General features: G+C 37.5%; 2 protein-coding genes across 2 annotated transcripts in view; one reads left to right on the forward strand and one right to left on the reverse strand.

The window, feature by feature from the left end:
• The window catches only part of LOC107602035 (histone-lysine N-methyltransferase SETD1B-A-like), a 23,383-nt gene extending 8,751 nt beyond the window's left edge, over nucleotides 1-14,632 (forward strand). The window contains exons 7-16 of the mRNA XM_016294423.1: nucleotides 6,621-6,813; nucleotides 6,909-6,919; nucleotides 8,331-8,412; nucleotides 8,500-9,189; nucleotides 9,285-10,371; nucleotides 11,091-11,343; nucleotides 11,451-11,576; nucleotides 11,674-11,793; nucleotides 11,874-12,011; nucleotides 12,097-14,632. Coding sequence (XP_016149909.1) covers nucleotides 6,621-6,813; nucleotides 6,909-6,919; nucleotides 8,331-8,412; nucleotides 8,500-9,189; nucleotides 9,285-10,371; nucleotides 11,091-11,343; nucleotides 11,451-11,576; nucleotides 11,674-11,793; nucleotides 11,874-12,011; nucleotides 12,097-12,270 — 2,874 coding nt within the window. The 3' untranslated portion in view covers nucleotides 12,271-14,632. The remainder of the gene's footprint in view (nucleotides 1-6,620; nucleotides 6,814-6,908; nucleotides 6,920-8,330; nucleotides 8,413-8,499; nucleotides 9,190-9,284; nucleotides 10,372-11,090; nucleotides 11,344-11,450; nucleotides 11,577-11,673; nucleotides 11,794-11,873; nucleotides 12,012-12,096) is intronic.
• Nucleotides 14,633-19,604: 4,972 nt separating this feature from the next.
• car15 (carbonic anhydrase 15) lies at nucleotides 19,605-22,768 on the reverse strand. The gene is made up of 8 exons (XM_016294452.1): nucleotides 22,705-22,768; nucleotides 22,527-22,553; nucleotides 22,237-22,413; nucleotides 21,990-22,135; nucleotides 21,814-21,906; nucleotides 21,671-21,737; nucleotides 20,228-20,388; nucleotides 19,605-19,846 (listed from the first exon to the last, which is right to left on the reverse strand). Exons 1-8 carry the CDS (start codon nucleotides 22,760-22,762, stop codon nucleotides 19,637-19,639), a joined length of 939 nt encoding a protein of 312 aa, XP_016149938.1. The 5' UTR covers nucleotides 22,763-22,768; the 3' UTR covers nucleotides 19,605-19,636.
• Nucleotides 22,769-24,946: the final 2,178 nt, after the last annotated feature.

Below are 24,946 nucleotides of genomic sequence, written 5' to 3' on the forward strand. Positions count from 1 at the left end.
TTCAAAGTAATAAAAAAGAAAGTAGTAGTATAAAGTATGGCTGTCAAAATGGCTGAAAAACTAAATTCGAATTTTGTGCTTAAATATTAGCAAAATTCTAATTATATTCGAATTTAAAATGCATAGTTTCAGTTAGGGTAAAGAAAAGCTTTTGGCTTCTCTCCTGAGGCCACAAGAGGGCGCATCATTCAAAGCATAAAGCATAGTCACGGACATGACTATCCGTGAAAAAAGTGCATAATGTTTAAAATAATGTTTATAAACAAATTATAATTAATTAAGTTGCTTAAACAACTATAAACAAAACAGCATCATGTATGTATGCATAGTTTAATACAAAGGGCCGAAAACCAATCACACAAGAGTAAATTTTTCATTTAAAAACACAAGTTGCAGTCAGATGGGGAAAAACCCACCATAAAGTCTCGAGATATATATTTTTTCAAAGTTAAACTTGCATTAATTTTACATGGCTTTCTAAACATGCGACTCTCTTGTGCGAGACGCGAGTGCAACGGTGATAGATGTCCCTCTAGAAAATGTGCAAAATATGCGTTCTGTGTCAACGGCTTGGTTTCAGTTTTTACGTAAACAAGATCTTCTCCGCATTGATGTTCTCTTTTCCCGCAATATTTGTAATTAACAATGCAGCAGCGCTGCATCTTGTGGCTTCAACTGGTTAGGCTAACAAAAACATTAAAATGCAATGACATTTAAATTGTCATCGCATCTCGTGCGCCACTGATAAGGCTGCCTCCTTAACGCACACCTAAAATTCGAATGCGGATTTATATTTTAAATTCGACGAATATTCGAAATTCGATTTTTTTTTTGACAGCCCTTTTTACGTAAACAAGATCTTCTCCGCATTGATGTTCTCTTTTCCCGCAATATTTGTAATTAACAATGCAGCAGCGCTGCATCTTGTGGCTTCAACTGGTTAGGCTAACAAAAACATTAAAATGCAATGACATTTAAATTGTCATCGCATCTCGTGCGCCACTGATAAGGCTGCCTCCTTAACGCACACCTAAAATTCGAATTCGATCTTTATATACCATTTTAGCTGGAAAGCACCTCTAAATAACAGACTAGTGCTGTCACGGTACCAAGATATCAGTATTCGGTACCAATACCAGTGAAAATCCACGGTTCTCGGTACCAATTTCGGTACCACAGCAAAACACAAAAACTAGCTACTTGAACTTAGGGCTAGACAATAATTCAATATTAATATGTATCGCGATATAAATTTTTTCAGTAACGGTGATATGATTTTTAAACACATTTCCGATATTTCGATATACATTACCAGTGTTTCCCATACATTGATTTATTTGTGGCGTTTGACTTGAATAAACATGAGCACTGCACGTTTCAAAATCAAAACGCGTCGCGGGTGTTTTATATGAATGTATCTCTGAAGGGAACCGACTGTCTTCAGAATAGTTTAGATGGCATTTTTATCTGATAAAGTAGCGTTCATGAGCGGAGCTGCTTTGTTTACAGCCATTACTGGAGAACCCGCTAGTTCCACCGCTCACACAGCGCCTCCTGCTGGCAGACAAGCAGTTTGCATTTTCAATAATAAACCCATTTCCAGCAACACGCTTTTGTTGTTGCTCTATTTTTTTGTTTTCTGAAGCAACTCGGAGCATGTTTCATACTCGTTATCCTGGTTAATGCACGTACCAATTTCGGTACCACAGCAAAACACAAAAACTAGCTACTTGAACTTAGGGCTAGACAATAATTCAATATTAATATGTATCGCGATATAAATTTTTTCAGTAACGGTGATATGATTTTTAAACACATTTCCGATATTTCGATATACATTACCAGTGTTTCCCATACATTGATTTATTTGCCAAGAATAACAACTAAGTTAGCTAAAAAAACAAAAAAGCCCAGAACTGCTTTTCTGACTGATATGACACAAACAATGTTAGCCATTTGTACATTCTCTAACACACATATTTTAGATTCACAATTAATTTAAAGCCTCTGGCGTGTAATAAAAAAACAAAAAAGCCCAGAACTGCTTTTCTGACTGATATGACACAAACAATGTTAGCCATTTGTACATTCTCTAACACACATATTTTAGATTCACAATTAATTTAAAGCCTCTGGTGTGTAAAAATAGTCAATATCATCAAGTCCTCCTGTTTTTTAACCCTAATAAAAGTTATAGGAGCATTAAATAGTTAATAAAGAAACTAATTCTAATGCTCATTATATTAGCGTTAGTCGCGTTTATGCTAACGATTAACTACTCCAATAACAGCGATGTTCATTTCAATCCGACATTCAAATAAAAATATTGAATAATATTCATAACAGAAGCTGTGTTTCCCCACAGACTTGCACTCTATTTGTGGCAGCATACATATGCAAATTCATTCTCTGCCAGCAGGAGGCACTTGTAGAGCGGGATAGATAGAGGTTTCCCGATAATGGCTGTAATCAAATAAGAGCTGCGCTCACAAACGCTGCTCAGGCCTTACAGGCAAGATGAAATGAAAATGACATCCATAATTTTCTGAAGACAGTCGGTTTCCTTCAGAAATACAGTGATATAAAAACACCCTCACCGGGTTTCGACTTTGACACGTGCAGTGCTCATGTTTATTCAACAAAGTCAAAACCTTTTGTAAAATCTATTTGTGGCGGTGAGTTTTGATATTGTGGCGCGGGCCGCCACAAATAAATCAATGTATGGGAAACACTGAGAAGATCTAAATATAAAACTCAGTTTAGTTCAGTTTGCAGCTGCACAAACAGTTCTTCTGAAATGTCCCCCTTTTGAAGTATTGATTCCGTTTGTTCAAATGGAATAAACTGATTTGTAAGCCTCATTGAATCCGTTTTTGAAACTGATTAAATAATATATTTTTGACATTTTTGTAGCAAAATGTTACATGCTCTAAGTGTTTTAAGGTATTGCCTTCTAAATTGATTTAGTGTAGTTTGCTACTATTTGCTATTAGTTTGTAATGTATCTAACTACTCTGATGTGGTGTTAAATATGATATTATGAGTTGCTGTATGGAGGGTTTCAGGACCCAGAAGAAATGTGAGAGGCAACCACACTTTCAGTTTAGTTCAGTTTGCAGCTGCACAAACAGTTCTTCTGAAATGTCCCCTTTTTGAAGTATTGATTCTGTTTGTTCAAATGGAATAAACTGATTTGTAAGCCTCATTGAATCCGTTTTTGAAACTGATTAAATAATATATTTTTGACATTTTTGTAGCAAAATGTTACATGCTCTAAGTGTTTTAAGGTATTGCCTTCTAAATTGATTTAGTGTAGTTTGCTACTATTTGCTATTAGTTTGTAATGTATCTAACTACTCTGATGTGGTGTTAAATATGATATTATGAGTTGCTGTATGGAGGGTTTCAGGACCCAGAAGAAATGTGAGAGGCAACCACACTCATCTTCCTTTAAAGAGGCCCTTTACTTTCCCTTTTGTTTCACATTTTAGCAGTAGAAGAAAGTGCAATCTGCCTGCAAAACATGTTTTTGAATCTTTTTTTCTTCAGAGTCTCAAAGCATGTTTTTGTTTTTTCTATATTTAATTTAGATTTCAGTGTGCAATATTTTGTAGGGCTTATTTAATCAGAATCAGAATCAGAATGAGCTTTATTGCCAGGTATGTTTACACATACGAGGAATTTGTTTTCGTGACAGAAGCTTCCACAGTGTAACAGAATGACAGTGACAGAACAAAAAACACAGATAATAAAAATAAAAATAGTAAATAAGAATAAGGAATAAAAATATATAAATTGACAATTGTGTGTGCAGGTATATTACAATAGACAGTTTTTTTTGTATGTACAGGTACTGTATATTATGTGCAAATTTGAGGTGTAGGCTGAGTATGAGTTCAGTTTGCAGCTGCACAAACAGTTCTTCTGAAATGTCCCCCTTTTGAAGTATTGATTCCGTTTGTTCAAATGGAATAAACTGATTTGTAAGCCTCATTGAATCCGTTTTTGAAACTGATTAAATAATATATTTTTGACATTTTTGTAGCAAAATGTTACATGCTCTAAGTGTTTTAAGGTATTGCCTTCTAAATTGATTTAGTGTAGTTTGCTACTATTTGCTATTAGTTTGTAATGTATCTAACTACTCTGATGTGGTGTTAAATATGATATTATGAGTTGCTGTATGGAGGGTTTCAGGACCCAGAAGAAATGTGAGAGGCAACCACACTCATCTTCCTTTAAAGAGGCCCTTTACTTTCCCTTTTGTTTCACATTTTAGCAGTAGAAGAAAGTGCAATCTGCCTGCAAAACATGTTTTTGAATCTTTTTTTCTTCAGAGTCTCAAAGCATGTTTTTGTTTTTTCTATATTTAATTTAGATTTCAGTGTGCAATATTTTGTAGGGCTTATTTAATCAGAATCAGAATCAGAATGAGCTTTATTGCCAGGTATGTTTACACATACGAGGAATTTGTTTTCGTGACAGAAGCTTCCACAGTGTAACAGAATGACAGTGACAGAACAAAAAACACAGATAATAAAAATAAAAATAGTAAATAAGTAATAAAAATATATAAATTGACAATTGTGTGTGCAGGTATATAAACCCATAGGTCTAGCCGGGAGACTTCTTGGCATCACTGCTTATTTCCTTGTTTATTTGAGATTTTGCAGCTCAACCTTTTGTGACATTTCAGCAGCATGAAAAATAGAAAGTTTAGCCTGGCACAGTTTAAGTCCTTCATGTTAATCTGTACCAAACAAGCTTTCCATAGAAAAATGTGAGAATATTAGGCATCTGCAGTAGGGGTTGACCGATATGTGTTTTTCAAGGCCGATACCTTTTATTACAGATCAAGTAGACCGATAACCGATATTTTGAACCTATATATATGTCTGGTGTAAAAATGAAAATTAATGTCAAAATTAAGAATAACAAGGGCTCTGAAAAAAACTGCCTTCCCTGGTGTTGGTTGAGTGTAGTACTCCCACAGTAATTACATGATTTAAATAACTGCAATTATACCTAAAAATGAAACTGAAATCACCAGCAGATTGCGGCAAATCACGGATTTTATCATCATTCATTCAATTGATTTGTTTGAACGGCTCATTCATTCAGGAATGAAGCAAGTGACTGTCTTTATGAATGGGTAATCATGAATCACTGACTCACTAGATTCGTTCAAAAACGCACTCATTCATAAATGAAACACCGCTGTGTTTGCTTTTAGAGATGTGAAGCGGCTGAGCTGTTACTTTATTTGGAACTATTTTCGTTGATAAAATAGAGCAAAATCAGGCAGTACTTGTTCATTGAACTGTTGTATTAACAATTGACGGAAATCCGTCGTAGCGACGGAAAACTTTCATCCCGGAGTAGTATTTACATCATACTGCACCACAGTAATCTATTTCTGATCATTTCTTTAAGCTAACCCGAACTTATATTTTGACGGGTTGCCATGAGGAACTTCTGTAGGTCTATGTAAATTATATGAAGATAGTTTTACTCCAATGAAACTGTCAAACGCTCATGAAGTGACTCTTAGAGCGAGTCAGAGCAGTTCTGGAGATGTTGTTCATGTATTTATGTCCTCATATGCTGAAATCAGCGCGAGCGTCGCACACTTTGTATGTGTAGAAAACAACACCGCGCGTCTGTGCCATTTACATACACAGAGACACACAGAACATGCAAGATTCATATTTAAATAGTATTTTGCAGCTTAATATTTACAGATACTAATCCATATTGCGACTCTATTTAAGTGTACTGACCTACTTTTGATTAATTCATCCAAACTTTGACAAATTCCGTGACATTCCGCGTCATACAGTAAATTCCATTTATATGACTATTGCGTCCACGTTTTCCGCATCACGGAAATCATAGATAATATTGAGGTGTTTTGCAACTTCAGTGTAACGTTAGTGGATTGGGATCTATTTGCAGGACGCATTTGCTGTAGCACACACCGGAAGCGTTCACTTGGATGAGAGCGCAAAAACACAGCACAAAAATGAATGAAACAGATCGACAGGCTCTATAAAAGTAACTGTTCAAAAACACGGCGCATTAAAAATGTGAAGCCGAGTGCCAGTCAGGGTCGCGATGAAAATAGTGTGTGCGTTTAAGATTATTAGGGTAATCTGCAGGAAGCGCATAAAGACAATCAAGTGTGAGATTATCAGTGCGTCTTCAGTCATGTATTCACTCAGATAAAGACCGTAATTTCCTTGAATTTCCAATTGAATTTCTAATGTTGTTAAGAATATATATATTTGAGAACTTAAGAGTTTTTCAAGAATTGCACTTAAGAACATTCTTACGAACTTCGTGGAATTGATCTTAAGACATTTCTTAATTTATTTAATGTTCATGAATCTGGCCCATTATTATGCTCACTAAAGCAATAGAACTTCATTAAAATTTTATGTCTGGATCAAGTTAAAAAGGGGGGAAAAAAACGAAATGTATCTTTTCATAGCTGCACAGGAGTTGTTAAACCAAAGGCAATATAGGCCAATAGATATTGTTCACCAGCTTAGCTTTGTAAATGACTTGGTTGTGCTCTAATGCAACAGATGTTTTTTTATTTAATTTTTTTATAAATGCAGGGCCATCAGTCGTCAGGTGAAGACATGGAGATTTCCGATGATGAGATGCCTGGCACACCGATCGCTAGCGGGGACTGTGCCAAAAACATTGTGGTCAACTCTGCGATGTCTCCGATGCAGACCATTCCCATGCCCCCACCAGGGTTCCCCCCACTGCCCCATCCACAGGATATCGGCGGCGATAATCGGCCAGGCCGATAATCGGTCGACCTCTAATCTGCAGTAAGGACATAAATGTTCAGTGCCTAATGAGGCTTCCTCTTGTAAATATACTTGTTTGCATTACAGCCCCTAGCTCTGTATGGCAAACCCATGAAATATGATCCTACTGTGAATGCCGCCTATGTGCAACACACTTTCACTTCCTCTTACACGTAGTTCAACTCAAGAAACAATGAACAGCCATTAGCTCATTTTGTGCTTTACTTCCTGCTAGAAAGCTGGACCATCAGGATACTGCTGTTCTTTCTGAATTTCCAAAACCATCGTTTAACAAGGGCTGTGTCATATCTGAAAGTTTTTGGATTCCTACATTCAAGCTACTTACAATGATTGTTTCTAGAGAATATCATTACTATTGCTTAGGGTTAGTTTAGTTAGGGTCATTTTTAGTTTAACACAAACATTTTTATTCTGGTGCATAATTAGCCCCGTATCATTTGTGCTGAAAACAAGTCATGCAGTTTGTTGAGCAGAGGTATGATAATATTTTTCTAGGTGATCTGATTTATGATCCCAATCCTATTGGAAAGGGACCCCACATGCACTGGCGAGTTTTGCACACTAGTTTTAAGATCTTTTAACAATTATTTAACTAATTATTGGAAAACAAACATTTTAATTTGTGCTACTTTTGCTTTATTAAAAATACAGCATGTTTCTCACAGTGTTGTAACTATTAAAATTGGTAAATTACTGAAATAAAGCTCAAGTAAATAAAATAACCAAAATTTAAAAGAACATAAATGAAAATTAGAAATGTTGCCTTTGCAAATAAATGTTATTTTACAAAAACTAGAATCATTAAAGATAAGAAATTAAATTGAAATAAATAAAATTCTAAAAGCACTTGATAATAAATGATAAAAGCACAAAATTACCAAAATAAAAAATATAATTAAAAAATAAATGCTATTTCAAAACATTAATAAATATGTGAATAATAGTAAAATAACATGGTGTAACTTAATTAATCAAATACTCATTGGGCCGGATTTACGAAACTTTCTTAAGTAGAAATTTCTTCTTAACTGCCATTTTCTTATTATTTCCTAACTTAAGAAAAAAGTTAAGAATATTTTGTATTCCCAAAAATTCTTCTTAATCTTTTTTCGTAAGATTGTTCTTAAGACAAAACTTAAGAAGAATTCAAATTCTTGAAAATAATCTTCTTAGAAATCATTGTAAATAACTTCTTAAAGTTAGAATAGCCCCAGACTTGTCTTAAATCCCAAATAGTAAGAATTATTTAATGAATTTATTGGGTTATTTCAAATTAATTATTAAATTTAAGCATTACAACAACAATAGCTACATATAATACATAGTAGGACTATTAATAGTGATGAATGGGAAAATGGTAATGTATATCGAAATATCGGAAATGTGTTTAAAAATCATATCACCGTTAATGAAAAAAATTATATCGCGATACATATTGATATTGAATTATTGTCCAGCCCTAAGCCTAACATAAACATGCCTTTTTAGGATATGGAGGACAAGGAAGATGATGAAAAGAAAAGCGAATCAGACTCCAGTGAGAGTGAATCATCGGACTCATCGGATGACGGTAATGGCAAAAGTTGGATGAATATTGTGCCCTTGTGGTCACTGTAATTGACCGGAGGTAATGACCTTTACTTTTTTGCCCCCTCAGAATCTTCTAGCTCATCTTCCTCTTCCAAATCTGATTCTGATTCTTCTGGGAGCGAGAGCTCGTCTGACTACGAATCAAGTTCAGGGGAGGAAGAGGAGGAAGAAGAGCAGGCAGTGGCAATGGAGGATGAAGATGAAAATGAAAATGATGCACAAACCTCATCGACGTCCTCATCTTCCTCATCCTCATCTTCTGAAGCGGAGGATGTTGACATAAAAGCTCCTAGTACCCCCACAGGACCACCACCAGAAGAGGAACCAAATGAGTTGGGCAGGCTGGAAGCATTAGATGAGGTAGAAATCGATCCCAAACATACTGCAGTGAGCTCAATCAAGCCTGGAGTCGATTCTTCTGGGAGCGAGAGCTCGTCTGACTACGAATCAAGTTCAGGGGAGGAAGAGGAGGAAGAAGAAGAGCAGGCAGTGGCAATGGAGGATGAAGATGAAAATGAAAATGATGCACAAACCTCATCGACGTCCTCATCTTCCTCATCCTCATCTTCTGAAGCGGAGGATGTTGACATAAAAGCTCCTAGTACCCCCACAGGACCACCACCAGAAGAGGAACCAAATGAGTTGGGCAGGCTGGAAGCATTAGATGAGGTAGAAATCGATCCCAAACATACTGCAGTGAGCTCAATCAAGCCTGGAGTTGAAGACGTGTGGCCTCCATCTTCCAAAGGATTGCCAGGTCAGAGCCTTGATTGTTGTTTAGCTTGATGTTCATGTAGCAGTTGTGTATTCTGTGTTGAAGTCAGATCCTGATTGGTTGTCGTCTCTTTTCAGCTGATGAACCCGATATTGATTTGGCGGTCAGTATTCCAGTGCCCAAAGCTGAAGCTATCCTGGAGGATGTTAGTAGCTTGAGGCCACCCACCCCAACAGGTTCGTTTGCAGATACTGATCAGGACACCCGACCAAAGATCCCTGCTGAAGACTTTCCCCGTACCCCCGGTCGTGATGGCCCGGTTCCCCTAGAATCAGAGGCTGCAATCCCTCGTTCTCTTCCTATGCCCTCAATGCACCTTCCTCTTCCCCCCAGTCATGCCCTTAAAACTCGATCCCTTCTGCCGCCTCCCGAAGCTTTGCCGGATATGCCTATCCGTGGGCGGATGCCTACGGAAGAGGACATCCCACGCACACCGGGGAGAGATCTTATGGACAGACCCCGGGGTTTGGGCAAGTCTCAGAGCACTGATACGGTTCCTGGCACACCAGGTAGCGACACGCCGCTAACAGGTAACAGCTTAAGCTCGCCACATATTCCCGGCAGCCCTTTCTCTTACCCCGCTCAATCCCCTGTCCTCAGCGCTGGTATCCCTCGGACTCCGGGTAGAGATCTTACTTTCACCCCAGCTTTCCCTGAGTCTGCTGCTTTATCTGCAGGCCTTCCCATGCACAGGAAGGCCTCGTCTGAGAGCTTGGAGGAGAAGTCTCTCTTTAAAGAGCCTCTACTCAGCGCCTCTCCCCAGGCCAGCCTACAGCCTAACAATGCAGGTTCTTCCCCATTCCCTGGTCCTCCCCTTCCTGCTGCTTCACATCAGGAACCACCTCTGCCTCCCCAAGGCTCCTCTCCCACTTCTGTTGAGACTTCCTCTCCTGCTGCTCCAAAAGACCTTCCTGTTCCAATGATAGATGTTCCTGTGCCCTTAGATACTACTCCAAGCAAAAGGAAACCAGGACGCCCCAAGTCTAAAAAGGTACCTGTAGAGACCCCTCCAGATTCTGAAGAGCCTCCAGCTCCAATGGTGGCCTCATCACCTCCAGATCTACCAGTAAATGATCTGTACCCAGACCACCCTTCAGAGACCTTCAAAAGAGAAGATGGTGACTCAACAGTATTGGAGGAAGAGGAAAACCAAACCCAGTGGCGGTAATGCACTTATAAGTCTGCGATCCGCCATAAATGGGATAAGGAGGAGACGACGCCACATGCGCCGGCTGTTGAGAACGCGCTCAGGACAGTTCGGACATTGTGGTGAATCAGAGGTAAAAAAACGATACAAATACTGTTCAGTTTCTTGCATAGACCGATCATTTTGTGTCTTTACGCATCAATGTATCATCACGAGCCGCAGGGTTTAATTTGGTTTTGTTTGTGTATGTTTTTTTTTTACTCTCAAAGCCATGATTCCTATTCACTTCCATTATGTGACTGACAGACTGCAACGGTTTAAATTAAAAATCTTCGTTTGTGTTCTACTGAAGAAACAAAGTCACCTACATCTTGAATGCCCTGGGGGTAAGCAGATAAACATCAAATTAAAATTTTTGGGTGAACTATCCCTTTAAGTGTAAAATCCTATTAAAGTGGCTGTTGGTAACATCTGCGTCCCTAGTGGGAGCAAATGGAATTCAATAAATTAAAAAAAAGATTTGGGGGAGTGTTTGGCGAAGTCATTTAGTTCCTTTTACTAAATGACTTCCCCTAGTGGGTTCAAACGGAATAGCGGAAGTGTATTGCTGTTCATCGGTTGATGTTGAAAAATGTAATTTTCTACATATCAATTAGAACCCCAGTATTCACATTTTTGGGATTCTCTTGCTTGTTGACAGTATTGTTATAACAAAATAATTACGTCCACTAAAATTAATTGCTAGTATTTGCAGATCTGTTATGTGGAGATCTATCTGTTCATGTAAAGAAAGACTCCTTGACTCCTCTGAACCTACCAACATGGGCAACACATCAGGGCTGAAGAAGAAGCGAAAAGAGGACGGTATACGCGACCATGTCACCGGCTGCGCCCGCAGCGAGGGCTACTACAAAATTGACAAGAAAGACAAAATGAAGTACCTAAATAGCTCACGCCTGCAGTCCGAAGAGCCTGATGTGGACACTCAGGTGGGCCGCAGTGATAAAATACTGGAGTTTACTCACAGTCGATACTTCATTAAGCTGAATTGCTGAAGGTCCTGATGTTGATTGTGTTTGTGTGTGATTTCTCACAGGGGAAGAGTATTCCAGCTCAGCCCCAAGCATCCACTAGGGCAGGTTCAGAGCGGCGGTCTGAACAGCGCCGCCTGCTGTCGTCCTTCAGCTGCGACAGTGACCTCCTCAAATTCAACCAGCTCAAGGTAGGACAAGCGAAACCCAGCTATTTATATCTTGTTCAACGTCACCAATCAAAATATGAGCCAAGGCCAAATCTAACGAGTCACAAATTCTCCACAGTTCCGTAAAAAGAAGATCCGGTTCTGTAAAAGTCACATTCATGACTGGGGATTGTTCGCCATGGAACCTATTGCTGCTGATGAGATGGTAATCGAATATGTCGGCCAGAATATCCGACAGGTGAGCGTGAAGCCAACCAAACTTTCAGCGCTCCTGCTTGTTGGCTAGTCTGTTCATAACTGTCTCGTCTCCATCTGCAGGTTATCGCAGACATGCGAGAGAAGCGCTACGAGGATAAAGGCATCGGCAGTAGCTACATGTTCCGTGTGGATCACGATACCATTATAGACGCAACCAAATGTGGCAACTTTGCCCGCTTCATCAATCACAGTTGCAATGTGAGTTTGCTTGTTCGTTGTCTTAACAAAAGGTCATTTTGAAGTCGAAAACCATATTGATCATGTTCTTCTTTGTGTTTTGCAGCCAAACTGTTATGCCAAGGTCATCACTGTGGAATCGCAGAAAAAGATCGTCATCTACTCCCGGCAGCCAATAAATGTTAATGAGGAGATCACCTACGACTACAAGTTCCCCATCGAGGACGAAAAGATACCGTGCCTCTGTGGCGCAGAGAACTGCAGGGGAACCTTAAACTAACCCCAACGAGTAGGTGAGAACTTTCTTAAAAACATGCACTGCCCAACAACAAGCCCAGACGCCCCGTCTTCTGGATCTACAGAGGAAATAGTGGGTGAAATCCAACACATCCACTGGATATATCGTGCAGCTAAGTGTCTGGGACTTCGTTTTTTGTACTTTTTTTATGATTGTTTACAAATTACAGGTGCTCTTTCAAGCATAAAAAATGAGTTTTCTACCACTCTTCCATTGACTTCTATGGAACTGGACTTATTTCCCCCCTAAAAGTTTGGGCACTCACTTTGTCGTCTGCCCATTTGACACAGTTTGTCTTTGCCGTGGAGTCCCCTTTTCCTCTGCGGTTTGGTTATGGAGAGACCTCCCCGTCCTTGAACTCGGACCTGAAACACTTTAAGCTGCTCACATCTGTCCCACATGCACAAAATTCAGTTTTAAAAAAGCTTTGTTCAGGTTTTTTGTCCTTGTCCTTCCAGCCCGACTTGTATGAAGTTTAGTTTATTGTCGGACTTCACTGTAACAAGCCCACAAGGTTTAGCATTCATCGTGACACTAACCATTGTTGGGGGAATTGGGTCAGTTGTCTTCATTTTGCAGAACATTCAACAAAAGCACACCTGTGCCGGCCACAAGACAAATCAGTAGAAAAGATCCACAGCTCAGGCAAATTTACACAAAGCGAAACGCTCCTACGGTATTTCAGCCAGCGCTGCATGTGGCACCTACAGACTGGACCTTTTTTAAAGGATCAAAACCAAAACCAACAATACACTACACTTTATTCTTTCATTTATTCAAGCCATTTTTACAACAGTCTCTGTGAATATTGGATTTGAGCATGTCTGCTGCCCTCTAGCTTTTGTAAGGTGTAAAGGCAGAAAGCTGCTTGTTTTCAATCAGATTCCACTTTAAAGCTGTACAGCTTAGTATTAACTCTGCGTTTGTCATGTCAGCTCACTATTTCAGCAGATGAACATGCAGAGGTCCAATTGGCTTCATGCATATTCAGTCACTAGTGCTGAATTTTCTATTACGGAGCGGATCTCACCAATATGATGCTGCTATTCTGCAAACGTATGTCCCGAATTTTCTCCACCAGTTCACTTTAAGAAGCAAAATCCACCTGTACTGGTTTCAGCATGGGTTTTCATAGTATTAGGAGTTCTCTGTGAGTGCGGTAACTGGGGCACAGCACTGATGCTTTTCAAAAAGCTTGTCTAGGCACCAATTCCACTAATAAATCTAATCTAAGTAGATGCACCAATGTTTAGGATATCAGACCCTGGAGTATTAGGTCCGTCGACCTGAAAACGTCAGCAGTGGACCCAGAAAATCAAGTACAAGTCGAATGCAGTGCCAAATTTGTACTTTAATGTGTCACAACTCCAAAGGCAAACCTTCTTCCATTTTGTCTCCTCCTATGTGTGTGTGTTTGTACGAATGACTTAAGTTCACTGGTACTTTGGGCGACCCTTTTGAGGTCCTTCTGCATTTTGCTCAGTATTTAATCATCAAAAAGTTTGAAAAGCTATTACAGCCTCATTCAGCCAAATTTCCCTTTGAAAGCAGAAGACTTTCTGATCTGCAAGGCAGCCTGGTCACTTGCTTTTCTTTGTGATTTGGTTATGTTTATAAATGCACTAGAGGCTTCCAACCCCCATCAAGCCAAATGGCACTCACAAGACCAAGCTATGAAACGTGTCCTTTACATTAGTTCACTCACAGGGTAAGGTCTCCCAGCTTTTTGTTGGTTTTCTTTTTAAATGTCTATATTGTACAGGATAATAATGGTTTGTATAGAGGAACGAGGCTTTTTTAATCACGATGGGGAGTGATGATGCATCATTCTGCTTTTATAAGCGACAAATGGAGTATTTAAAAGGAATATTTTTCAGGAATCATTATATGAAAAAGGGGTTGAATAGCTAATTTAAAGAAAATGATACATCTTGTACATAAAACAGATTTGTACTTCCTTTTGAAAGATTGTTTCTTGTAGAAACGTCTTTTTTTTCCTGCCCATTTTCCTTTGGATTCTTATGTGTAAATACTTTAACTGTGAATATATAAATATAAATATATATATTTTTGTTCCTGAGGATTTGCTACAGCGTCACGGCTCAGAAAGGTCTATCTGACAGTGAGTACAGAGAGCTGCTGGCAGTATTTTCAGCTTGTGTCAAGCTTTATTTTTTATTTTTGGTTGTAAATTCTATGAAAATCTGTTTGCAGTGTGGGAGAAAAGCATTATCATTCAGAAATGCAAGGAACATTGGCGAAATCGACCTTTAGGCCCTGTCTATTTATTATACCACAAATGTATGGAAAAAAGATCATGGAAAAATAAAGGATTTTTTTTTCAACTGCCTTGTCTTGGAACTAATCTTTTAATCATGTCTCACATTTATGTAAAGTTTATTAATCTGAATGTTTTTGCCAGATGAGTTCCTGCGTACAGAGTTAGCAGGAGCAGGATTTCGAATGTGAGTTTCATTACGATTAATAACTTCACATATTTTTGTCAGTAGGAGGTCTAAAGCACACTGGGGTCTCATCTGCCCTACATATTGCCTTACATTACACATAGTTCTATTCATATGTTTACCCTTTACTATTAGTAAAGACTTTCAGCTATCGTTTGTAAGATTCAGCTATTATTTGTAATGCATTTAGTTTCTATTTGCATGGTTCAAAGGAAAAAAGAAAGAAAGAAAAAAGAAAATTCCGTCATCAGTTGAACAAAAACATAAACGGATTCCTTGACAATTAATTGTTAGTATATTTATTACTATATATATATATATATATATATATATACACATACTTCGGGTAAAATAAGTATTGAACACGTCACCATTTTTCTCAGTAAATATATTTTTAAAGATGCTGTTGATATGCAATTTTCACCAGACGTCAGTAACAACCCAAGTAATCCATACATACAAAGAAAACAATACAAATACGTTCAGAAATTACGTGTAATAAAATGGAGTAACACAGGGAAAAAGTATTGAACTACTGAAATGTATTTAATACTTTGTACAAAAGCCTGTTGTTGGTAATGACAGCTTCAAGACGCCTCCTCGTATGCATTGCTCAGGTGTGATTTTGGCCTATTCTTCCACAGAGTCTTCAAATCTTGAAGGTTCTGTGGGCCTCTTCTATGAACTCTGATCTTTAGTTCTTATTTTCTATTGGATTCAAGTCAGGTGATTGGCTGGGCCATTCTAGCAGCTTTATTTTCTTTTTCTGAGTTTCCTTGGCTTTCCATTCCATTTTATTACACATAACTTCATTTCTGAACTTATTTGTATTGTTTTGTATTGGTCGTTACAGACATCTGGTGAAAATTTCAAGTCAACAACACCTTTAGAAATATATTTACTGAGAAAAATGGTGACGTGTTCAATACTTATTTTACCCGAAGTATGTGTATATATATATATATATATATATATATAGTAATAAATATACTAACAATTAATTGTCAAGGAATCCGTTTATGTTTTTGTTCAACTGATGACGGAATTTTCTTTTTTCTTTCTTTCTTTTTTCCTTTGAACCATGCAAATAGAAACTAAATGCATTACAAATAATAGCTGAATCTTACAAACGATAGCTGAAAGTCTTTACTAATAGTAAAGGGTAAACATATGAATAGAACTATGTGTAATGTAAGGCAATATGTAGGGCAGATGAGACCCCAGTGTGCTTTAGACCTCCTACTGACAAAAATATGTGAAGTTATTAATCGTAATGAAACTCACATTCGAAATCCTGCTCCTGCTAACTCTGTACGCAGGAACTCATCTGGCAAAAACATTCAGATTAATAAACTTTACATAAATGTGAGACATGATTAAAAGATTAGTTTATATATATATATACACATACTTCGGGTAAAATAAGTATTGAACACGTCACCATTTTTCTCAGTAAATATATTTTTAAAGATGCTGTTGATATGCAATTTTCACCAGACGTCAGTAACAACCCAAGTAATCCATACATACAAAGAAAACAATACAAATACGTTCAGAAATTACGTGTAATAAAATGGAGTAACACAGGGAAAAAGTATTGAACTACTGAAATGCATTTAATACTTTGTACAAAAGCCTGTTGTTGGTAATGACAGCTTCAAGACGCCTCCTCGTATGCATTGCTCAGGTGTGATTTTGGCCTATTCTTCCACAGAGTCTTCAAATCTTGAAGGTTCTGTGGGCCTCTTCTATGAACTCTGATCTTTAGTTCTTATTTTCTATTGGATTCAAGTCAGGTGATTGGCTGGGCCATTCTAGCAGCTTTATTTTCTTTTTCTGAGTTTCCTTGGCTTTCCATTCCATTTTATTACACATAACTTCATTTCTGAACTTATTTGTATTGTTTTGTATTGGTCGTTACAGACATCTGGTGAAAATTTCAAGTCAACAACACCTTTAGAAATATATTTACTGAGAAAAATGGTGACGTGTTCAATACTTATTTTACCCGCTGTATATATAAGTACTATAAGTATTTTTAATATTTACATAATATTTACAATTTACATTTTTCATCGTTTTTCAATATAGCAATATAGTGCAGATTTAAAAATTGACATTTCAAGTACATTTTCTGTCATACTTGCAGGAATGTAATATAAAACAACAATGCAGGAACAACCATAGGTTTTCTCTGGGCAAAAACATTGTGCCAGTGTGGATAGAAAGGCCAAAACAGTGAGAAAAAGATGCATTTTCAAATTTATCTAGATTAATAATATGGATGTAGCCAAATATTTACATTAATAAATCTGATGACACTACTCACTCCTGTTACTTTTACTCAGTTACTATATATAAGTATAGGATATATGAGTAACAGGATTGAGATTTTAGGATAAAATTAGCAAATACTTATAATCTAGCCACATGAGTACATGCTAATATTATGAGAATACTCTGCAAATTATAATGATTCACCAAAGATTTGTATTTTTAAAATAAACAAGTAACATCTAAGAAATAATTTAAGTAACAGGACAGTATATTTATAATGATGTTCCCAGCCACCGTTACAATATCATCAAATATACAGAAAAGAAAATAAGACCACTTGCTTTCGGTCATTTCATTTCAAGATCCAGTTGTTGTAATATTATGTGTCTTCTGGAATTTTCCCAGTTTTTTAGAGGGGGGAATGTGTTAGGGTAACGGGGCTGAGTGAAAACCTGGGGACATGACTAAAATGTTTATTTTATCCAAAATATTATACATTTATTTTGAAATAAATGTATTTAAAGCACAGATGGGATATGGCGGTACACAAAAATGCAAAATAAAAGTGATCTCTGAAGGATTTTAAACATATTTCATGTTAAAATGTAGCGTTAGACACTGGGGACATGTACAAATGCTATATTTTCAGTGTTTTAGGTCGTTTTTAATATTTTTTTTGTTATATATTGTAAATTTGCAGTTAGGTTAATGTGCAGGACATTTTGATTAATAATAAAATGCATTTTATAGTTAATTTGTCATGCATGTTTGTACCTATAATGTCCTGGGGACAGAAATGAGAAGAAATAGTGACTGTTCTGTCAGTGAGCAGCAGGGAATGACCTCACTGGCCAGATTAGCAAACCTAGTAACCTCAAAAGAGACAGAAACAAGGGCTCTTTGTGTGAGTGAGCAGTGCCCCCAGTGTCAGTAACAGGACGTGAAGGGTATGAGCACTACAACAACACGCTTGTGTGTCTGTGTGAGCCCGTCAACATAGACAAAACACACCGATAACAATGTCATTTTATTTCAACACTTTATCATTTGTAAAATAACACTTTGCACTTGAGTCAAACTATTGATAGCTGTGCTATTGTATATACATCAAATAGTTTGTCTCCTGAGGTAAGTTTGTATTTTTCACAGAATAACTTCATTGGTTCGTCAAGTTTGGTATATCTACATAGGTGTACGTTCTTTTCCAAGGTCATAAACTCCCCTTAAACTTTATTCAATTTTATCTTTCTAATGTACGGTATCATTCCCACTAAGTGGCCTTTGTGTATGACTGAGGAAAAGGCTTTGAGTGATCAAGTTCAGTATGAATGAGGGGAGAATGAGGGGAAATACGTAAATGGGGATACCCACTAAGGAAAATCACTCATCCGATAGCAGTCTGGTTGAAAAACTCAATGGGGTTTTTGTAGATGTGTGATCAAACTCGCAACTACAGTTTGTTTCTACATACAAATAATTAACACAATTGTTCTTGGCGAATTACAATGGATTATAATTCCATTTAACGATAGTATAATTCCAGAGACCGATAGTGACAGAGGAACGTTATCGTTGGAATGCCGGAACGATTTATTTTCCGGCTGATGAACGATAGATAGAATGACATCCAATCAGAATCCACCTTGTGCATTTAAAGCGGCAGACGACATAATATAACTTTATCGTGCGTTGGTGTGAATGCTGTTATCGGTCTTGGTGTGAAACATAGACTGCATAAAAACATGGACATAGTGTCCGTAGGTTTCTGAAAAGTGTTTTTGAAGCTCAAAGTGGGCGGAGCGGGCCGTCGCCATCTTGGCAGCGCGTCACTCCCGGATAATTGAAAATGGGCAAAGAGGCGGGAGCTGGTTGCTGAAACCACGCCCACCTAGCTCGACAGCAGCGGCAATCCACCTGTCACTCAAGTGGCCACACCCTTAATTATACAGAACTTTAAGGCTTAATATAATTTAAACGGATGAGTTATAAAAAAAATCACCCCCCCTCACAGTTGTCATGAAGGACAAAATTAGCTATATAGACCAAAACCACTTTTTGTACCAGGCTGTAAACACATTTTTTTCTGCTGTAAAGTTGGCCATTTTAACATGGCAGGTCTATGGGACTGACTCCCTTTTGCAGCCGGTCTCTAGCGGCCAGTCGATGAATTGAAGTTTTAGTCACTTCCGTGTTGGTTTCATGAGAGAGACCGGAAGGTTGCCGCTTGGTGTGAACGGGCCTTATAGATAACTAATAATTATACGGTTATAATAGTCGTTCAAATTCGATGAGAATTGTCCACACCGCAGTGATAACTTTAATGACACAACAAGGATATGGTTGCTACTCTTTCGTTTTTTTTTCTAGTTGAAGCATAAAATTATTGACAGCCAATCAGAATCCGTCGTCTTTAAACAGCCACAGCGTTTAAAGTGACAGACACATTACTGCAGGGTGCTTATAATAAAGAGAACGTTATCATTTTTGTTGTGAACGGCTCTTTAGACTGGCTATTAGTGGCTACCAGCAGTGATGCTGTCTGAGTAGTTTTTGACACAATATTTGAAGTAGGCGTTTAATACTGTCGTTCTGCAATATGCAAAACACTAAATGTTTAAAAATCCAATAAATAAAAGAACATTAAAAAGATAAAAAATGGCAAGAGGGGAAACTCCATTGGTGAGCATCTTAGCATCTTTGGACGCGTACACAGGCCGACCGTAGGTTGGATGGATATGTCTGTAGTTGTTCTGCAGGTGAACCTGTTTATCGGCTAATTCCTCCGTGGAATATATCCTTTTTACAAACAGCTCAAACTGTCAAAAGAAAGCAAATGTTACAAAAATCTGTAATACATTTGTACAACAATTGCATAAATGTAAGATCTGCAAACAACAACACAATCTGCGCAACTAGGCAAATGCAAATTTCAAGTGTGCGTCATTGCATGCAATGTTATTGTGGCTGTAACAAACCGCCATACCTCAAATGTCTGCTATTAAACATGTTACTCATTACAAACATATTGACTGTTTAATTAAATTTTAACTTTTAATTTGGCAAGATTCCTGCTTCGCCATAACCATAAAAGAAGAATGTTTATGCTAATACCACTATAGCGCCCCCTTACAGCAACACTGAAATTGCATTGCATTATGAAATGCCAAAAAAAAAAAAGTATATTTCGGACTTCTTACCTGAGCCCATGAGATATAGGTGGGTACTTCATACACAGTCCACAAAACCACCTGTGAACAGGGCGGTGTTGTGAGGCTGCCGTGGTAACGGTAATACTGCGTTAGGTTGTTCTGAGGTAACAGATTCATCAAAGGAAATGGTCTGATCGATTTTGTTTGTCCTACAAGAAAATGAAAGGATTTAGATTTACTTACACTCTAAAAAATGCTGGGTTAAATACAACCCAGTGCTGGGTAAAATAGGGACAACCCCAGCAATTGGGTTGTTTTGACCCAGCGGTTGGGTTACTACCCAGAAGGTTGGGTTAAACATTTAACCCAACCGCTGGGTCAAAACAGCCCAATTGCTGGGGTTGTCCCTATTTTACCCAGCACTGGGTTGTATTTAACCCAGCATTGTTTAGAGTGTATATTTAGACATCTGCACATTCTTTTTTTTTTTTAATGGAAGCCCTTTTCAACTACGAAAAAAGTGGGAAAAAAAGCTTATTGTGAATTTTCATCTCACAATTCAGAATTTTTTTCTCAGAATTGCAAAATTCACAACTTTGAGACAAAAACTTCAGAATTGCAAGATACACTCTAAAAAAATGCTGGGTTAAATACAACCCAGCGCTGGGTAAAATATGGACAAACCCAGCTATTGGGTTGTTTTGACCCAGCGGTTGGGTTACTACCCAGAAGGTTGGGTTAAACATTTCACTCAACCGCTGGGTCAAAACAACCCAATTGCTGGGTTTGTCCATATTTCACCCAGTGCTGGGTTGTATTTAACACAGCATTTTTTAGAGTGTACAAAACTCAGAATTCTGACATTTTTCCCATTGCAATTCCAATCCATATCTCTCAATTCTGATTTTTTTTCTCACAATTCTGAAATTTTTTCTAAGAATTGTGATTTTACATTTGGGAGTTAACACTTTGCAACTAAGTTTACATCTCACAATTCAGAAAAATAAATGCATACCAACTAGGGCTGTCAAATCGATTTATTGCATCCAAAAGGTTTTTGTTTACATAATGTGTGTGTGTGCTGGATATATTTATATGTATATAAATACACACACATACATGTATATATTGTACATGTAATATATATTTATGTACAATATAAATCTTATATAAATATGAAAATATATGTATACATGTAAATATGTCTTAAATATTTACATGTATTTGTGTGTACTTATAAAATATACATATAAATATACCCAGAACACACATTTATTATGTAACCACAAACTTTTATTTTGGATGCAATTAATCACGATTAATCTATTTAACTAAGCCCTAACATATACATATATATATTCCTCAGAAACTGAGAAAAATGTCAGAATTGTGAAACATGTTTTAGTCCATTGTGGAAAAAGACTTCCATAACTTTTTTTTTTAGATTAAATTAATGGATTACATTAATCAAAGTTTACTTTCTCAGCTAACCTTTGTAGGCGACAGAAGGAAGTGCATTTGAGATGGACTGGAAGTTTTCATTGTGCAAATATGTCACCTGTGGAAGAGTAATAACGATAAAATACAAACCTGTGGTGTAATAAAATACTACTTCAGATAAAACAATATCTTACATCAATGAAGACTCCAAGCACAGCAAGGCCAGTTGGGTCTTCAAGCGCTGACGTCAAATTTGGATGTGTGGATTTGATGTTGACTATGTGCATCTGCGCACAAACATGGACAAACATTACAAAAAGTGTACACATCATAAACAGCTTAGAGATATGGACAACGTGAAGCCCCAAACCTCCATAGGAAATCTCAGGTGGTCCAAGGTGTGTTCAGAACCATTTGAAGACACACTTCCCCAATGGAAATGCAGCTGGATGGTGCGGTAAGTTCCAGGAAGCCCTCCGCCACTCACCTGCATACCGTTACCCAACTCCAGCACAACTACACACAGAGACAATACTTCAATAAAATGCAGCTACACCTTGAAGACGCTTGGGATAAAAGTGTCCAAAACGTCTTTCTAAAAGTCAATAGTCACTTACCAGAGTGACCCTGGTTTGTCAGCCACCATTGACCTTTATGAGTCAAATTAAAACCCTCCAGGTGCAGAGAGTCTAAAGATTGGTTCTTCATCAGCTGATGGTCCAGGTTGATGGGAGAGTGATGGCTCTCCAGAAGAGGATGGCAAGAGGGGTAGTTATCTCCCCATGCATATGGATCTACCAAGAACAGTTTAATGTTGCTTTACGTCATGACAATAGTAGCATTGAAAAAATTAGTTTGTCCTTCTGAATGAACTCCAAAAAGAACAAGCTACAGATCAAGAACTCACCACAGTGCTCCTCATCATAACAGAAGTCTGAGGGAAAACAGTTAAAAAGTCTTTATCAAAGTTCATCAAATCACTTATTTCAGTCAAAGGCATTGAACCTAATTCCTTAGAAAAATAATAGCTTTGGAAACTCAAAGTTTTGCCCAATGAATGTATCAATGAATCATTCGTCACTCACCATCATCACTGTGTGCCAAAGAAACCACGGACAACATCAGCATCAGAAGTAACATCATGGCCTGAAAATGAATCAAAATGTTCCCACTGGTCTTACACCACAAAAAATACTTAATGCAAAGCAAACGGGGGTTTAAGTAGTGATCTTCTTGAATGGAGGTAGGATGTCAAGTTTTTTTCTCTGACTGTGCTCATTTGAGCGCGTCGCTGCTGCTGCGCTCGTCCACAGTCTCACACAAATAACTTTTGTTGAACGAGGAACCAGAGAACGAACACTGAATATATATGCAATGAACAAAGCAGGGTCATTTTGTGTTATATATAAAATAATGCAAATGGAATGTTTAACAAATCAAATATGGGGAATTAATCTAACAAATATTTAACAATAATAAGAACAACAGCAACAACAATAATTACTATTAATATATATAATAACATTATTTTAATAATACTATTATGAATAATAATAAATATTAGTTCACAGAGGCTCCAAAAAAGTATCCAAGTCAGATTTAAAAAAAAGAAATTGATATTCAAATTGAGAAATTCAGCAAGGATGCATTAAATTGATTCAAAGTGACAGTAAAAGGTTACAAAAAATCTGTCAAACCAATTCTGTTCTTTTTATACTTTCAATTTATCAAAGAATCCTGAAAAAAATGATCACGGTTTGCAAAAAATATTATGAAACATCTGTTTCTGTTTCTATACATAGATGAGTCCATTTTGTTCTGGGGGTCCTTGAGAATGGTTCTGAATTGGACTGGGGTCCGGTACACCAAAAGGTTGAGATTCACTGCTCTAACACTAGTATTCTGTTCTTTTTCTATCCGATCTACTTTTTTCTTTTCATTTACTATTAAACAAAACTTTGCTACATGTACTGTGTTAAGAGTAGCCAAGACTTGTCACAGCATTTACATATTAGTGCTCTTTTGTTGGTTTTGATTGCTTCCATTGTGCTCATTATAAGTCACTTTGGATAAAAGCATCTGTTAAATGACGGAATGTAAATGCAATGACATTTTAAAATGTCTAAATACATTTTGGGACCACCGTGTACAATATGTAGTTCTTACGAGACAATGCATCTCGTCACAATTGTGAAACAGTAAATCCTTTATTTGGGAATCTCACAACTATGTCACCGATGTCTAATCTCTCAGGGAGCGAGAATTCCCAGGAGGCTTGAGGAACGGCTTTTACATCAGAGAACTGAGTGCTTCCTTACATTGGGGATCCCCCCCCTTTGGCTCACATGACATTTAAGAGCGATGGATTTCCACGACGGACAGGGAAATCTCTGAGAAGGCATTAAAACATTCAATGGAGTCATTCTGGATTCGAGTCATCACGCTCTAAAGAATCAAATAACAGAGATCTCAACCCCACAAACCCACCGTCGTCATCTGAAACAAAAGGAACACAAACACGACTGTCCTTCATGGATAAAATTTATTTGGCATTTGATTAGATGTACATCTACTTCAGAGAAAAACTAAAAACAAAAGACCTCGGACAAAAAACAACAAAAAAAAAGCAGTACATGACAAAAAAAACTAAATAATTCAAGAATAATCGACAAATTCACCAACTGTTGCATTCTACAGCAAATATTTCATGATGCTTTTTTCCTTGTTGCACCACAAAGTCTATCTAGAAGAAATCATCTACTTTTTTTTTTATTAAAAAAAGTTTGCAAATGAGCGGCGAGAAGAGAGGAGTCAGATGTGTACCGAACCTCGGTTTGGAGACAAGCGTCTGTAAGCATAGCAGAAATGAAGAGTACGACAGCAGAAGAGACAAAAGAGTAAAACATGCAACCGGAGCTCTGCTAAACATTCATGCCAACTTTTACATTACACACGACCAGTCCACACGTTTAACACACACACACACGCACACGAGAAACAAAAGCTGATGTTCACAGGAATGTCTGTGCCGATGAAACCCTGGAATTAAACACAAAACAAAGAACATTGATCCTCAATTATTTTGGCGCTGGTGATGGATTTTTAGAAACAGGGGATCTGCTGGCTGACTTCACATTAATTTTCTTTGTAAACTGACAGCCCAACACAGTAGGGCTGTGTGCTTTTCTTGTGCAAAAACATCTTTATCTTTGTACAAAATGCCCGATTGTCATTTAGTTTGGGCTTTTTGTTGCTTTTCCAGTCAGAAATAAATCATATTCCCTTCTACAAAAATCAGCGTTTGATTCAGTAAGCAACAATGCAGAC

Source organism: Sinocyclocheilus grahami, unplaced genomic scaffold (assembly GCF_001515645.1).
Source record: "Sinocyclocheilus grahami isolate Dianchi unplaced genomic scaffold, SAMN03320097.WGS_v1.1 scaffold318.1, whole genome shotgun sequence".
In the NCBI taxonomy this organism is placed as follows: domain Eukaryota; kingdom Metazoa; phylum Chordata; class Actinopteri; order Cypriniformes; family Cyprinidae; genus Sinocyclocheilus; species Sinocyclocheilus grahami.